Genomic DNA, 17,414 nt, shown 5'->3' with positions numbered 1-17,414 from the left:
CCTCTTTCTGTCCTTCATATTGTATAGCAGGTCACCCACCCTAGGGCCCAGTGAAGCACTCACACCCTTCATCCCAGCACTGAACCATGAATCAATCACACAGCTTCCTCCAAAAGGACCCTATGACCACGCGAGGCTTTGAGGGGACATCCAGACACAGTCCACAGCTGCCCAGGCTGTTACCCTTCTATGTTGAAACATACGTGTACTACCCAGTGGCCTCTCCTGGCACTGTCCCTTCCCCATTCCTGGGGAGCCCCACTGAGGGAGAAGGCCCTTGAACTTGGGGAGGGCTTTCCCAGAGGCCTCATGCCTATGCCCAGCTCCCCCAAGGCTATCTGTGAGCCGCACACAGAGGCCAGGTCGGCCCCAGAACAGGGACTGCTGAGTGATTACAGAAATCATAAGGGCAGCCCCTGCCCCACATGGTGGATACAGGGGCTACACTGCCCAGGTGTAGCTACTGTCCTAGGACACAGCAGCCAAAGCCCCCACGATCTCTCCCTGAGGGTCCCCACAAAGTAGCAATGGTCTCATGCAGTTGTCAGAGAGGAGGGACCCTAGAATGATAAGCCTCTGGACAACACTAGCCAAAGAGAGGAGCCTATGCACTACACAGCCAGAGAGAAAAGAGCCATTCAGGACGTGGGCGAGGGTCCAGGTCCCAGCGGCCCTCAGGGCTCTCCGGGCCACGAGTTCTTGTCTGCTGCCCTGAGGTCCCTGCTCTGAGTGTCTTCCTTGTTTTGCATCAACACCTTGCTGGTGTTTTCTGGTTTCCACATAGTACAGATCTAGCCGCCGGGCTTTGGGGAAGGGCGCGTTCACTCATGGTCTCCTCTTCCAGGAGGACCAGGGCGTTGGCTCTGTCCCCAGACCAGTCCCAAGTCTGAGCCAGCCACAGGCACGCCCACCCCGGTTCTCATGGTAGGTGGTGACATCAGCCCCTCAACAGGAAGGAATCAGAAACTCAAGGGACAGCAGCCTGGCTGCCCTCCCGGACCACTCAGGATGTGGATAGTCAGGGTCCTGGTGATGCCATCAAGGAAGGGGGTACAGCGTGTGTCCTGCACTCCTCTAAAGAAAAACATGTCCCAAGTCCAAGGGTCAAGTCCCCATCAGTGAGCAGGGTCTCCCAGTGGACCTGTGACCACAAGGCAAAGAGGTAGAAGTTGGACCACCACAGGGGTGCTGCAGGAACCCTGTGATGGCCAGCAGAGGGCACTTGACTGGGGCAGGTCACCACTCATAGGGACTCGGGATTTCTGAACTCCTGAAGAGCTTGGACTCCTTTCATTCCACAGTTGCCCCTTCTGGACCTGGAGGGAAGTTCTTGTGTAGACACTTGATTCCACCTGCTGTGATAGAATCTCCTGTGTGTTCGTTCGTTCGTTGTTTTGTCATATGCGGATTGAACCCAGGGCCTTTGAATTGACCCTATCCACAGCCCTTGTTTATATTTTTTTATTCTGAGATAGGGTCTCACTCAGTCCCTAAACTATCCAGGTCCCACACAACTGGGACCTCTGTAAAGAGAAATCAGTTACAACTGTTTGACCGTAATGTGTGGGGCAGCTGACTGACTTCTCCTCAGTTTGGCCTCCTTTTCTGTATTTGATGCCATCTTTTCTCTCTCTCTCCGCCCTTCCCTCTCAGGCCCTCATGTTCTTGAGGGTCCAGGGAAACCAGCTGGTGGCCCTGCCTCCTCAGGAGAAGTGGACCTGCAGACAGCTCAAAACCCTGGACCTCTCCAGAAACCAATTTGGCAAGTAAGCAGGGGGTATGTGTCCCTAGATGTGTGCGTGACCACAGGAGACAGGCCCTGGGGATGTTCTAGTGTCAGTGTGGAGCCACAGCAAAACGAACTGCTTATGGTGCTGGGGCTGCAGTCCAAGGTCACGGTGTCAGCAGGTCGGGGTTCTCCTGTGACCTCTCCCCTTGGCTTGGGTATCCTGGCTTTACCATGTGTCCCCCAGGGGCATCTTCTGTGTGGGTCAGCGGTTGGATTTCCTCTTCTTTTAAGGACCCATTGGATTAGGGCCCGCTCTGATGAACTCATGTGAACTCCATTGCCTCTTCAAAGACCCTGCTGCTGTACACGTTGGGCATCCTTTATCTGAAATCCTTGGGACCAGGAGTGTTTTGGATTGGGAATATTTACGTTGACATCATGAGACACCTTGGGGAGGGGCCCCAAGTCTAACACAAATGTGTTTATGTTTTCTGGGCACCTTATAGCCTGGAGATTACATTAAACACAGTATGTTGAGTGTGCCTGAATTTTGACTGTGACCAATCCCATGAGGTCAGGTGTAGAACTTTCTACTGTGGCACTGATAGAATTAGATTTTCGTAGCCATGTGGATCTCAGACCTTTGGAGTAGGGACATTGAACTTCCATCTCCAAATACAGTCGTGTTCTGAGATCCTGCAGCTTAGGACTTCAGCGTGTGAATTCTGAGGCACACAATTTGGCCCATAGCAGCAACCTTCAATCTCTAATTCTCAAGGCTGCCGTACAATCTTGTCCTTCACATTAGCTGAAGTCTTTGCCAATCACCAGCTACCAGCCTGAGTGAGAAGTACCCACCTGAGAGCCTTCCAGTAAAGGGTGAAAAGGTGGAGACCGGCCCAGGGGCCCTGGGGCAGGGGGACCAGCCCGCGGTCACTTGCTGAAGGTCACTTCCTCAGCATCTCAGCAGGATGCACGCTCACAGAGAGCTTCCCTCAGGGTGGGCCAGGCTGGGCAGTGAAAGCCTGGCCTCTGCTGCAGTGGAAAAGCTGGGAGTGGAAACCAGTGTTCAGCCCCACAGCAGATAATCCTCTCTACAAGGCTTTCCCCAAAGTCCCCTGTGCTCCGCTAGCTCTTTATGAGCTGCAGAGGCGCAAACCCGTGCTGCGGGGATCGCTGTGTGCTCTGCGGCTCTGCTCCATAGTCTCAGCTCGAATGGTACTCTGGGATGCTCTTCTCAAACGCTGGCTCCTCTTTTCACCTTGCAGGACTGAGGATGGACTTAAAACAAAGCGCATTTCCTTTTTCACCACCAGAGGCCGCCAGCGTTCGGGGACCGAGGCAGGTGTGTGCGGTGTGGCGGGCTGGGTGGGGGGGCGGACAGGAGTCCACTGCAGCCGGCTTGTGTTGGGGTTTCTCCTTCGTTGCCCTGCTGGAATGCCAGAGATGGCCGCTGTTGGCTGAAAACCCCACGAGTGAGTGACGCTTCACTCCATGAGTGCCATACCTGTGTCCTGAGGCCCTGGTCTCCAGTTTGGAGTCCACGGGTGCTGGTAGCTGTTGCAAGCATGCCAGCCACTGACCACGTCCAGAGTTGGAGTCTGAGCCTCACCGCATGAGGGATGGGCTGCAGCAGCTCATTTCACTAGGAGGAAATCGGGGCTTCCAGGCTGTGCAGTCCACTCAGGCTGCCATACAGAAAGCCTCAAACTGGGCAGCTTGTACGACTCCCATTTGCTGCCTTCCTGCCCTGGAGGCCCCGGCAGGGTGGGGTCCTAGTGAATCGGGGCTCTCTTCTTGACTCGTGAGTGGCCGGCCTTTCACTGTGTCCTTCCATGGAGGGGACACGAAGAGGACTGTTCCTCCTCTCCTAGGGATGTTGACCACCCTGAGGGCCTCCCTCAAGACCTCTGCTAAACCTGATTGCCTCTCAATAGCCCTGCCCCAGATACCACCATGCTGGGGCTCAGGGCCCCCACATTTGCATTTGGGGGGACACACTTCAGCCTGTGGCACAGAGGTCCACTGACTGGTCCTAGGTCATGTGGCATGACCAGGCTTCTACCCGGGACTGGGACTGGGGGGATCCAGCTCTGGGGCCAGGAGGGCCATATGGTTAGCCCCTCCTGCCACACAGTGACATTCCCCAATGTCCACAAAGCCGGGCAGCCAGGCTGGGCCGCCCAGGCTGAAGCTGGGCTGAGGCAGCAGAAGGCCTGTGGTCTTCCCTAGTGGGCCAGGAGCGGGACTTTCCCTAGAGGTTTTGTCCCCATCGCTCAACAGCCAGGTCAGCACAGGATATTTAGTTGATGCATAGTTACTGTGCATATTTATGAGGTGCAACATGACATTTCAATACTTGTATTCAGGGTACTATGATCAGATCGAGGCAGTTGGCGTTTCTGTCACCACAAGAGGTCTTCTTCCTTTTGTGTGGAGAACGTTTAAACCCCTCTCTGTTGGAAATTTTGAAATATACAATGAATTACCACCAGCTGTAATTCTCCTACTGTGCTGTTGAACATCAGAGATCGTTCTCCCATCCTCCTGCGCCCTGCACCCGTAACATCCTCTCCATTCTGTGCCCTTCCCAGGCGCCAGTAACCACTGTTCTGTTCTTTCTGTGAGATTGACTTTGTGGTCAAAGCTAAGACTTCTAAAGCCAGCTGTCTTCACAGAATTACCCAGCAGAAATTCAGGTCGTGTTGGGTATACTGTAGTTCTCTTCTTTGGCACAATGAATTGATGGAAAACAGTGTGAGACGGGGAAGAGAAATATGGCAGAGGCTGGGACACACTTGCGGGAGGTGAACTGGATTGTCTACCCACCTGTTGCACTTTCTGGTGGTCTTCTGTGTGTGTGCACATGTGGTAGGTACACAGATCGGTCATACATAATGTGTTTGCATATGATTGGAAAAGTAACAGCCTATCAGTAGAACAGATGGAAGAATCCAGAACCAAACCTGAGTAAACATAGCCAGTCTGTGTCTGCAGACTCTGCACCTACATATTCAGCCACCCTTGGATTAAAAATATTAACAAACTTTGCATCTATACTGAATATGTACGGGATTTTCCTGCTTGTCACTGTCCCCTAGCCAAATGCAGGAGGACAACTATTTGCATAACATGCACGCGGTGTTAGGCTTTAGAAGCCATCGAGAGGTCACCTGGAGCCATGGGAGAAGGGTGCCTGTAAGTTCTCTGCAGATGCTTTGCCATTTTATATGGGCTTTGAGCATCATGGATTTCTGTATCTCTGGGGGACTCGGCAGATACAGAGGGACAGCTGTATGGGAATTTGATCCTGTATGACAGAGCTGACAGTGCAATTCAGTAGAAAAGAATGTTTTATTGCTTTACTGGTATTGGTATAACTAAGTATCTAGCTACCAGGGGAAGCATGGAGCTTAAAATGTCCTAGTAGAACACCAACCACAAAGGTCTCTATGCGAGCCAGGCATGATAATGCACACCTGTAATCCCAGAACTCTGGAGGCTGAGACAGGAGGATCTCAAATCCAAACCCAGGTTGAACAACTCAAACAATTAAAAGGGTAGGTATGTAGCTCGATCTAAAGATCCTGGGTTTGATCCTCAGTAGCTAAAAAAAAAGTAGCAGGTAGCAGGTTTAAGTGAAAAGAAAACAAAATAACACTTAAGAAAATATGTGTGTAGTTCCGGGGTGGGAAAGACTTTTAAAAGCTAACTGGAAAGTCCAGAAATAATTTTTTAAAATGAGAAAAATCTTGGCTGTATAAATATTGAAAAGTTTTGTTCGATAAAATGAATTATAAACAAACTCATCGTGCAGAGAAGAAATATTTGCAGCAGAAGCTGTTGCAACACAAGTTGGCCCAAGTCCTTAATAGACAAGAATGCTTACAAATGAGTTTTTTTTTTAAAGAAAAAAGACAATCTAATCGGTTAAAAAATGAGCAACAGATACAAACAGCTTGCAGGAAAGGAAGTCTGGACAGCCAGGAGACAGATGAAAAGATCCTTTGAGGCATAAATAGGGAAGTACAGTTACCAGTTTCATAACTGGATCCTTTTTAACGAAGGGCCTTTGGACTCTAGAAATTGTGTGCAGATGTAGGGATTTCTCTTGGAAGGAAGGAGAAACAAGTCCTATCTTTTCACTGATGCCAAATGAGGTGATGGGCACAAAAAGAGGAGTTGGGGTGCGTCGTGGTCACGTAAGTCACTTGCTGGCAGGTTGAGCCTTTATGCTGGGTTGAGGAGAAGGCTGCCTCCAGTTTAGAAATGCAGACCCTCTGAGGCCGCGGAGGGGCGCTGACTCAGGAGACCACACAGCCAGGGAGGTCAGGGTACAGGGTGAAGCACAGGCTTGGAACAGGTACCAGCGTCCTGGGAAATGGCTTTGCTGGTGGCAGCCAGGAGCAGAACTGGGGAGCCAGAGCAGGAGTCCACCCCCTGGAGGTTGCCTGGCTCAGGAGTGTTGTATCTTTGGCTTCTAACAGAAGGTAGGGGTGGGCGAGGGTGAGCTTGTGAACTTTTCAGAAGTAGGATTCTCTCAGCTCTCCTGAGCCTGAGGTAAAGAACTATCTATAAAACATTTTATTTAAAAACTCTCTATAAAAGACAACTTGTCTGTGGATGGAGAGTAAAATTCTAGAGAGATTTACATAAATTCAAGTGGTCATATTTGTGTCGTGACCTTGTCCAAAAATAATTTGGTTGGCCATTTTTACGGTAAAATTCAGACCCGCAGGGTCATAAATAACTTACGAATAAATAACTACAGTTCATAAATACCTCAAGCTGTGTTCTCGCAGGGCTACTTTCCATCGCTTAGGACTCCAGGCCAGGAGTGTGTGACAGGTGTGCCTCTCTCCGGAGCAGCGGGTCCTTACCCACTCATCCATCACCTAAAGAGCCTTCATAAACACCCGGGTGCAACTCTAAAACTGGGCGCCCTCAAGCCAGGTGTCAGACTGTGCCCTTTCTTTGGGAAGAAGGCAAACCTTTCTTGCGACAGATGTTCTTTCATGAAAGATGTGATTTAGGGAAGGCTAACATTGATCACCCCTTTTCACTGAAGGAAGAAAAGAGACCTCTTTGAACTGAGTCTGCCTCTGACTGAATATGTATGGGCTTCCCCTCCTCGTCAGGGTCCCCTAAGCAAATATTGTTCCGTAGAGCAACTATCTGCCCTTGTAGAACCAGGTCTAGACAAAGCCATCTTTAAAAGTCTGCTGCGATTTTATTTCCAAGGCGGTGCCCGCTACAAGCCCTGTCCACACCGGCATGTTTTCCAGACATCCATCTTGATTTGCAGAATGTTCTCTGAGGCCCAGTCACCCTGCTCCTGTTGGTACCGCTGCTCCTGTGTGGAGAAAAGTCACAATTAACGGGACAGTTATAATCAAGGGCAGCCAAACATGGTTTCGGCCCAGTAAGAGTCCTGGCTTCTGTGTCTTCCTCCTCTGGCAGGGGACCCCAGGGGACACTCTGAGGCGTTGCTTTTATCTTGAAGTCCCTGAGCTCCAAGATGTGCTGTCTCATGCGCTCTCCCTGCCCCTGAAGGTTTGGGTTTCAGAGATTCTGCTGAAACCTAAACCTCTGATCCGACCTCCATGAGTGTGCGTTTCCCAGCTCCGGGCCTCATTCTCAACACCAGTGCCCTGAGCGGTGGGAACAGCAGATTTGACACGCTTTTAAGGGGAATCTCATAATTAGCCTCACTAGTGGGGTCATCTGAACACCAGCCAGCTGATTTTTCAGGGTGCCATCGTAGGCAACCTAAAGACTTAGGCCACAGCGTTGTCTTTCTAATGAACTAGATTCTTTTCATTGAAGAAGTAACCCACATATATTTGAAACAAAATTATCCAACGGCACTGAAGGGTGTGGGATGAAATATAATCCTGCAGCAAGACCCTCCTCCAGAGGTGATGATGGAATTCACATGGCTGATGACTGTGCTGGTGTCTTGTGTGCATCTGTCACACATGCAGGTATACACGTGCATTGTGGTATGTGCGCATGCAGGTACATGCCATAAATGTGTGGGTGTGTGCATCTCTGGAGACATGTTCTGACGTCTGATAATCCTGGAAATCTGATTCAGTACATGGCTTTTTCAATTCATCAATAGCTCTTGAGTATCCCATACGTGTGACCTGCCCTGTGCTTGGGAAAAATTGCATATTATGCTGTTACTGAACTGACCTCCTGTGGACATGTAGTTGCCCTTTCTCTCTCTCTATTGCAAGCAGCGTGCCACTAAGTGTCACCATTGTCACGTCTCTGCCACAGATGCACACAAGGATGTCCGTAGAATTCGAATCACTAGACCACTGAGATGAGCACTGTGTTCTGATACGATTGCCAGGGTGCCCTGTGGAGGTGGCATCCGTTCATACAGCCACTTGGTCTCCACATGCGATGGTCTAGAATTATTTAAGAACATGCAGTCTGCTTGGCCATTTCTTTGCAGGGTGTGTGCTGGAATTCCCCGCCTTCCTGAGTGAGTCTCTAGAGGTCCTGTGTCTGAACGACAACCACCTGGACACAGTCCCGCCCTCTGTTTGCCTGCTGAAGAGCTTATCAGAGCTCTACTTGGGAAAGTGAGTCACGGGGGGGCAGGTGAATGGCCCTGCCAGAGTCACCTGGGGACCAGGAGCCAGGCAGGAAGAAGCCGTCTCCTCAGCAGAGCTGGTAGTGAGATTTTCAGACCTGAGAATGGTGCGGGAGGTAGTGGAGGGGGAGACACAGTGATCCCCACTTTGCTGCTTCACATAGGGTGTAGTGAGAGAACCACCCATTCCTTCATCCTTCCGTTTGCTGAGCACCCATCACTGGCCAGATCCTTCCAGGGGTTGTAAGCATTGTGCCAAACTTGATGAAAATGTAAAGTATTGTGTTAATCTGTTCCTATTCTGGTACTGGTGATTGAACACAGGACCTTGGCACTGAGCTACTTTCCCATCCCTTTTTTATTTTTTGTTTTAAATTGCTAATTAAGTTGCCCAGGCTAGTCTCAAACTTGTGATCCTCCTGCCTCAGCCTCCCAGAGTGCTGGGATTACAGCATGCACCACCAAGTTGACATTCTTTTCATGAGGAGCTGGTGGTCACCTTACTACTAGTGTGACTAGTAGGAAATTTGGGACGGGAATTCAATTCTAAGCTGTGAGGACTTGCAAGATAGAATTGCCATTTGTGCCACTGACCATCCAGGGAGGAAGGCTTTGGGCTCAGTGTTTAAATGAGACACTTGAAGTCAGGGTCCAAGTGTGGGGCTAGGGTGGAGGCCAACAGCAGAGCTTTCGGTTCACGGAGGCTGATGGGAGCCCTCTGTGTGTGTGTGTGTGTGTGTGTGTGTGTGTGTGTGTGTGTGTGCACCTAGCAACCCTGGCCTCCGAGAGCTCCCTCCTGAGTTGGGGCAGCTGGGTAACCTCTGGCAACTGGACGTGGAAGACCTGAACATCACCAACGTGCCTGTGGAGATCAGGAAGGAAGGTAGGGATCCGGCACCCTGGCTGTGGGAAGTAACTCAGGTGCACCTGCCAGGCTCCAGGGATGAGGACAGTGAGTGACCCAAGGGGCACAGCTCCAGCTTCAGGATTCTGAAAGGGACTGTGAAGTTGTCCCCAGAGCAATAGTTACTACCGTGGTAAAATGGCCTGTCTTGACTTTCATTCTGGGGTGATTCGGATCTTGGCCTCCCTCCACCAGACCGGCCATCTGCCTTGGCTGTCCACTTGGAACACATGGGAGACGTCCCTCTGCAGCAAGGAGGAGCGGCGGGAGCCTGTTCCCATGTCCCTTAGCAGTGCCGTCCACTGTGCCCTTTGTGATTTGTGCAGGCCCCAAAGCCATGCTGTCCTTCCTGCGTGCCCAGCTGCGGAAAGCGGAGAAGTGCAAGCTCATGAAGATGATTGTCGTGGGCCCCCCGCGCCAGGGCAAGTCCACCCTCCTGGAGATCTTGCAGACGGGCAGGGCCCCCCAGGCGGCGCACAGCGAGGCCACCATCAGGACGACCAAGTGGGAGCTCCAGAGGCCGGCGGGCTCCAAAGCCAAGGTCAAGGATGGTCAGCGTGCAGAACCCGTGGGTGGGAGGGACTTTACTGGGGGCCCTTTTAGCTCTTCCCTGGAGACCCCAGGGTTTTCTCCGCCTGGTGTCCAAGGACGTTTGCAGGGGCCAGTGTGTGCTGTGTATTGCTCCAACCCAGCTCCTGCCAAGGACAGCAAATCAACTCTTTATGTGACCTTGCAGTTTTGCTGTGGTAATTAAACCCAGGCTCTGAGCCAGGGACTCTGATCCCTGGCTTTCCATTAGATTCCCTTGGGTGGCTTTTAAAGACAGCACTGCTTAGACCTCACCACTCCCTGGCCCCAAAGACTCAGAGACAAATGGCCGAGGGTGCTACCCCCCACTAGGGCTGAGAACAAAGTGTGCGTCAGAATCTATCTGTCCCCTAGCAAGAAGTCTGGAAAAGTCCTGCCGGAATTAGTGCTCTGTCCTCCCTAGTTCTGCTTGCACTGCAGGGTCCAAAAGCCCTGCACATTACCCTCTTCTCCATTTAGCACCGGGCTGACCGGAACCAGGGGTTTTCTTGCTCTTTAAGTGGAGACAAGTCTGGACTGTTGGTGGCCCTCCCTCCCTGGAGGTGTCAGAGGTTGGTTGGGAACTTGCACAGACAGTGCCATCCCCATCTGCCACATTTGTGTTTCTGCTGCCTGTGGTGACTTCAGGATCCAAGGGCCAAAGAGGGGGTCAGTGTAGGGGCCACCAAGTGGCCTTGTGGACATGTGACGTGATTGTTTTCCATAGTCCCCAGGCACAGTGCAAGCTAAGGGGTAGGTTTCACTGCGGAATTCTCCCACAAAACCACTTCCTAAATCAGGGAAATCCAGTTTGAGAAAAAAGGGCACTTAACCAGAACCTGCATTCTAACATCAGAGACTCAGAAACGGGTCCTTTTGCAATAGAGTGAGGGCTTAGCTGCCTGAGGCTCTGCTCTATCCCCATCATAAACATAAACAAGCAAACAAAACAGAGTCCTGTGCATTCCGGTCAGAACAATTCAATAAATGATAGCAGGCCCACCCAGATCACCCCAACAGGGAATCTAGCTGACTCATGTCTGAAGTTGCTCTAAATAACCAGAATCCTCTGCACACACTCGAGCTTTCCATTTTGACAGTCTCGTCTTCTTCCAGCTAGTTTTTTAACCAGTGGTTTTCTAAGGCCGGAAGGATGAAATTCCATTTGCGTGGTTCTTGTGTGCGCTTCCCGCCGCCATCCCTAAGGCCCCCTCCTAGGACCGAGGGAGGACCAGCCACCCTTGTGGCTGCTGAGCCCAAAGCTCTCCGTGTGGCTGACCTTTCGCCAGGGGAGCACAGCTGCCCGCTTTCATCTCTACCCGAAACCAGGTCAGCGCGCTGTCTGTGTCTCGGAGGCCCCGTCGGGCGCTGCAGCGTGGAAATGACTCCTTCTCAGTCCCGCCAGCTGCAGCCTCGGTGTCATGGGCCAGCTGTGACCTCATCCGATGATAGAAAAACCACCGTTTACACAGCCTTCCCAGCAGCCCAGCAGTTCTGTTACATGCTTCCCATATCAGGGAGTTTCCCATCCTCGTTGGTGGGCGCAGCCCTCTGACCCACACGAGTTCAGAGGCGCCTCCTCAGTGCTGCCCGGGCCCAGGAAGCCAACTGCTGTGGGACTGTGGTGTCAGAGCAGGGGCTTCCTCCAGCCGGTGCCTCTTGATCGCACGCAATGCTCTTCCGTGTACCCCAGGCCTCCTGTCCAGGGAGCCAGTTAGCGAGCGATTGAAGCCCCCTAGACGCCTACCCTTGTGCCTCACTGGATCACTGAGCCCTAAGAGACCCAAGGGGCCATCGCCGCTGACTTTTCCAAGGCCCCATCTCTTTCACAGCCCTAAGCACAGCATCTGAAGTTGATTGGTTTTATCAGCGTGGTTTGCTAAAACCTTGATCGCTAAAATGCACCCCGTGTCCTGCCTTGTTGCTCAAGTAGGTTGAGTCTGTGGAATTCAACGTGTGGGACATCGGGGGCCCAGCCAGCATGGCCACTGTCAACCAGTGCTTCTTCACGGACAAGGCCCTGTACGTGGTGGTCTGGAACCTGGCACTGGGGGAGGAGGCCGTGGCCAGCCTGCAGTTCTGGCTGCTCAACATTGAGGTGAGAAGCACCAGCCCTTCCTTCTGTCTTTGGTCCCCAGAGAAGCACAGGGGTCCTGCCACCGCTCCAGGAGTCCCCTGTAGTGAGAGGAAAGGGATAATGTCAGGGAGAAATGCTGTGCATCTTGAGGGGCTTTCACAGAGCACCCTAGAAAGTCCTAGCTGACTTTTACCGTGGAGCTCTCAAACTCCTTTCCAGCCTGAGGATTGGGGTGTCCTTGGAATTTTCTTGTTTACTTTAAATTTAAGGACCATACATGCATGCACATACACCCTGGATGCACGAGAAGGTATCATAGGCCTCTGGTCTCAGGCTGGCCTGGACTCAGATCCCCTTCCCCAGGCTGAACTCAGTACCCGCTGCATGGAAGAAGTTGTGGGGAGCCCCAACATCCCTAGGAGGATGGTAGACCCTTGAAATGGCAGCTGCAGGATGGTGACTGAGTATAGGCCACCAGCCTCCAACCCCAGCACATCTGTACACCCGACAAGCTGGTTCCTGTCCCTTGTGCAGTGGGTAAGGACAGAACTCAGCTGTGGGCCTCTCCATCCCAGGCCAAGGCCCCCAATGCTGTGGTGCTGGTGGTCGGAACACACCTGGACTTGATTGAAACCAAATTCCGAGTGGAGAGGATTGCGACTCTGCGTGCCTATGTGCTGGCGCTGTGCCGCTCACCCTCGGGGTCCAGAGCCACTGGCTTCCCGGACATCACTTTCAAACACTTACAGTGAGTGCACTTGTTTGTGCCGGCCTCTGTGCATGCTGGCCACAGGGATCTGCCCACTCAGGGCTCCTGAGGCTGGGCTGGGTGCCCCTGGGTGGAGGGCGATGCCTGGCAGGGCACAGAACACCAAGCACCTAGCAGGACAGTTCCCGGAGATGTGGTCTCTGGCCTTCTTTCTGGGTCCTCTCCCCACTCCATGGCCAGTACCATGGGACTAAGGGCTATGCCCCCAGGCACCGCCCATCCCACTTGCTGATCAAGAACAGATTCCTGAGGAGTCACGTTGAGTCTAAGGGGTCCTATGGCTTTTGAGTCTGATAGGGGCTGGTCTGGGGAGGGAGCTCCAGAAGAAAGAAGGATAAGCCATGCAAGTGGGACCAACCAGCTTGGGTTTGTTGCCCCACTCAGTTTCTGCCCATGGAATCTCACCTCAGCATACAGGTTATAGGACTATTGTATCCATTTTACAGATGGTGAAACTGAGGCCCGGGAGTTAATCAGAGGGTCTCCTGATGAGAGTACAGATGGGAAGGGCATTGCTGCAGCTGTACTGGTGGCTCGTGGGTTCCTCTCTCTGGACATAGTGCCCTGGGTACCAATGTGCAGAGAAGCCTGGGACTTGTCAGCCAAGCTCGGCATGCAGGAACAGGGTGTCCCTGCTATGGCCTGAAGACAGCTGGGGATCTGTGGTAACAGCACTGGCTCTGACTCAGCGCTGGATCCAGCCCGAGTCTGCTGCTTCGCAGCTAATTATCCTTGAGGGTCACCTTGTACCTCTGTGTTTCACTTTCCTCCCCATGGTGGGAAGACAGACCAACATGAGTCACGGGGCTCCCCTCACCTTGGTTTGCACCAACAAAACCCTCTACATACCCCTTAGTCTTCCCCCATGAGTTCCCCAGATGTCCTAGAGTGGAGGACAAGAGAAGCCGCAGGCCTCCTCGGAGTGTGTGACTAAGCCCCTGTCTTTCTGCACACACAGCGAGATCTCCTGCAAGAGCCTGGAAGGCCAGGAGGGGCTGCGGCAGCTGATCTTCCACGTCACGTGCAACATGAAGGACGTAGGCAGCACCATCGGCTGCCAGCGGCTTGCGGGGAGGCTGGTGCGTGTCCCGGGCCCGCTCCCCACTGTCGGGAACCACGCTCCCTCTGGCTGTGCTGTGAAGCATGCGTCTGTGTCCTGGGGTCAGCAGTTGCAAGTGGGGCAGGGGAAGGAGGGAGGGGTGGGGGGTCCCGAGGTTTGGACCAGGCCTCAGGACAGGCCTTATCCAAGCTGGCTCCCTGCCTTGGTCCTGAGGGACCCACCCACAGCCATCTGTCCCCAGATCCCCAGGAGCTACCTGAGCCTGCAGGAGGCTGTGCTGGCGGAGCAGCAGCGCCGCAGCCAGGGAGACAACGTGCAATACCTGACGGACAGGCAGCTGGAGCAGCTGGTGGGGCAGACGCCCGACAACGACATCAAAGACTACGAGGACCTGCAGTCCGGTGGGCCTGGGCGTGGGCACGCAGCGGCACCTGCCAGGGAAGCCTGGGAGGCTGGGCCTGTGTTCTGCCGTCCTTTCTCCTATCCCCAGCTTCTCCTTCCTGCCATCGCTCCTGCCTGTCCTTTCCCTGGGCAGAGAAAGCGCATACGGCATCCCCAGCAGCACCCGGGTGGCACTGAGGGCAGCCACACAGCGCTGAGTGTCCACCAGGGGACACAGAGGTGCACCAACTGCAACCCATCCCATTCTCCATGGCAGCTGTACTCTATAAAGTGGCTGCAATCACTGAATTAATGGGGACCTCGCACACAGCAGCTTCGTCAGCTAATCAGTACTTGACCTTGCACTATGCATATAAACACAGGCCTCTTCCCCTTTTCCTCAGCCTCTCCTCTTTCTCTTTCTTTGTATACTGAGGGATGAACCCATGGCCTCTGCCCTGAGCTATAGTGCCACCCCCTTTTTATTGGAGACAGGATCTAGCTGAGTCACAAAGCTGCCCAGGCTGGTCTCAAACTGGTATCCTCCTGCCGCAGCCTCTCGTAGTGCTGGGATTATGGGCATGCACCAGTGTGCTCAGCTAGGCTTCTATTCCAAGATGCCTCATTTAATATATGCGGTTGAGTCATTAACACAGAACTGGAAGCCCACAGCACCTATTATTTGTGCCTGAACCGTGTCTGTGTAGCACAAGTATTTTCTCAGTAGGGCACAGCACAGTCGTCTCAAGCTTAGGAACACCAGACAGCACTTCAGCACTGTGCTCGAGGGTCACTGGAACCAGGAAAATCGCTAAAAAGAAAAACTAGGCTTGGCACTTAAAGTGTGGCCCTAGGTGGGTCCCTGAAGGGATGTGCTGTAGCAAAGGGCGGAGTGCGGCCTTGATCAGCCTCAGTCAGAAGCAGGCCCACAGGCGAGTCGGGTTTTTCACAGCTCTGCCTGCATCCACCAGTGACTGACAAAGCCCAGAGTGTTATATTTTAGGGTCCCAGGTCAGTAGAGCATTTGCAAAGATGGAATTCTAGAAGGAAGGGAATCCTCTAGGGCTGCCCATTACCCCTTGGCTCAGGTGTTGGCAAGAGTTCAGGGGCCCCTGGGAACTTGAGCTCAGGTTGTGCACACCCCTGACCCCCAGAAGGGCCCAGCAGGTGCAGATTCCTTCCTAGGAAGCATGACCAACCAGACCCCCTGGGGCACAGGGTCACCGCAGAGTGCCTCCTGCCCTCCGGCTAACGCTGCTCCTCCCGGCCCTGGCAGCCATCAACTTCCTCATAGAAACAGGCACGCTCCTGCACTTCCCCGACACCAGCCACGGCCTGCGGAACCTCTACTTCCTCGACCCCATCTGGCTGTCCGAGTGTCTGCAGAGGATCTTCAACATCAAGGGCTCCCGCTCAGTGGCCAAGAACGGCGTGATCCGCGCAGAGGACCTCAGGATGCTGCTGGTGGGGACGGGTTTCACGCAGCAGACTGAGGAGCAGTACTTTCAGTTCCTGGCCAAGTTCGAGATCGCTCTGCCCGTGGCGAATGACAGGTAACACACAGTGCAGGTGGCCCTGGAAGAAGGGGTTGTGGTCTGAGACCACAGGTGCCCTGAACAAATTCCCAGGGGTCTGTGACCCCACTCTCACCACCAGGGCCGGCCAGCACCTAGGGTGTCAGACCTGCTGTCTGGCATGGCATGGCAGGACAGTAGGCTTCCAACCACCCAGCTGCCATCCCCTCCTGTGCCCTTGGCTTCCCTTTCCAGGCAGTTGGAGGAAATCTGTTTATTAAAAAGGTCTGGGGGTGGGAGGAGGTCTGGGGAAAGATGGGGAAATGTCATTTGAAAAATTTCCGGGTTTCATCTTGGAGGGAGTTGATGGCTTGGGGATATAGGGAATAAAAATAGAGAGGGTAATGGGGGTGCTAATTGCAAAGCCTGGCTTCTAAATGCAGCCTGGTGTGATTCCATGCAGGAACAGCACTGTCACCCTGGTGAAGTGGGTGGTTATGTTTGTGCAGGTGGAGCGGAGACCTCTGCACTACGGCTAATCACTGCTTCCTTCCATGGACTTCCTGAGCCTGTGATTTCCCAGGTCTCCAGTCCTAAACTGAAAACAAAGTGAAATCTCCCTAATTCTTTTCTCCTTTCCTTCCTTCTCAGCATCGGGACCTCTGAGAAACCAGGCATGGGTGGAGTGTGTGGAGTTAGATCCCTGGTGCCTGCCTAGTCCCTGGTGACACTCTCCTAAGCCAGTTCAAGGCTCAAGACTTCCCTGTCATTTGTCTCATCCCCGGGCTGGGTTTGGTGCTGATGTTAGCCAGGAGGCAGCAGTCTGTATCCCAGAGCCACAGACCTTTGTTACACATTTTTCCCTGCTTCCCGACTCCAGAGCTGCACAGAGCCCCACTTCCCTGGACCTGGTGCAGCTGACCTGGACCTTGTGTGGCCAACCCAGAGGCTCTGTGGGTATAGACTCAGTTCCTGGGAGCCAGCCCGAGCCCCATCCCACCCCACTCAACTTCCCACGTGGCCTTGACAGGCTGGGCCAGAAGGCTCATGTCCTTGTCCCCTGGTTTCATGGGGGCCATGGGCAGGGTCCTAAGAAAAGAGTCCACAGAGAGCAACTCATCATCCCTTGTCCCTTCATCCCATGCCCAGGAGTATCCTTGGCTTTAGTCCACAAAAAAAGTTCAATATAAGGGAACCTGTGAGTTTACAAAGCCAACATCTGATAATTTTCTGGTGGTTTTATCAGTGGCTTAAGGGAATGAGGAGATATTGGTGTTCAGTAAAGCAAACCAGGTAGGCAGAGTACTGATATACTGTATCTATCTCTGTTCTTGTCTGTGTATTTGTTGGTTGGTAAAATGGGCCAGCACATTGCCGAGTACTTGAGAAGGCTTGCTGTACAGTGGAGTGTATCATAGAGCCAGATTGTCCAGGTATCAACCCCCACTACTCTTTTTCCTTTTCCATAAAATAGGGATAACATTGTTACCAGCTAGTATTAGAATTGCTGCAAGGGTTACATAAAGTACTTAGAACCATGTCTCTTACACCCAAGAGCTCCTCCTGCATCTGGTATCTGCAGTGCTGTTGTTACTGTTTCTTTGATGAGATACTCACAGCCAGAGTATCTGGTTCCACACCAAGCCCTAAAGAGCTGAACGTTTTCTATCTCAGAAGCACAGTGGCTCCCTCATGCCATCGGCAAGTTGCAGCTTCTTGCATCAGAAGCATTTGTAAGTCCACGCTGAAGTCTCTGAATCAATGCAGACAGAGATGTGGGCTGTACCTTTGGAGCCAGGTCCTCCG

At 52.9% G+C, this 17,414-nt stretch overlaps 1 protein-coding gene across 2 annotated transcripts in view; it reads left to right on the top strand.

The window, feature by feature from the left end:
* The window catches only part of Lrrk1 (leucine rich repeat kinase 1), a 128,883-nt gene that overhangs the window by 84,279 nt on the left and 27,190 nt on the right, over positions 1-17,414 (top strand). For both annotated transcript variants that reach the window (XM_013158772.3, XM_063249920.1), the window contains 10 exons: positions 1,654-1,766; positions 2,998-3,074; positions 8,196-8,325; positions 9,107-9,219; positions 9,567-9,781; positions 11,741-11,905; positions 12,460-12,632; positions 13,612-13,732; positions 13,955-14,114; positions 15,371-15,647. In XM_013158772.3, the coding sequence (XP_013014226.1) occupies positions 1,654-1,766; positions 2,998-3,074; positions 8,196-8,325; positions 9,107-9,219; positions 9,567-9,781; positions 11,741-11,905; positions 12,460-12,632; positions 13,612-13,732; positions 13,955-14,114; positions 15,371-15,647 (1,544 nt within the window). The remainder of the gene's footprint in view (positions 1-1,653; positions 1,767-2,997; positions 3,075-8,195; positions 8,326-9,106; positions 9,220-9,566; positions 9,782-11,740; positions 11,906-12,459; positions 12,633-13,611; positions 13,733-13,954; positions 14,115-15,370; positions 15,648-17,414) is intronic.

Source organism: Cavia porcellus, unplaced genomic scaffold (genome assembly GCF_034190915.1).
Source record: "Cavia porcellus strain 051 isolate PalLab524CR breed Dunkin Hartley unplaced genomic scaffold, mCavPor4.1 scaffold_6, whole genome shotgun sequence".
NCBI lineage: Eukaryota > Metazoa > Chordata > Mammalia > Rodentia > Caviidae > Cavia > Cavia porcellus.
Note: the sequence above shows the minus strand (reverse complement) of the source record. Positions and strands in the feature narration are given on the sequence as shown.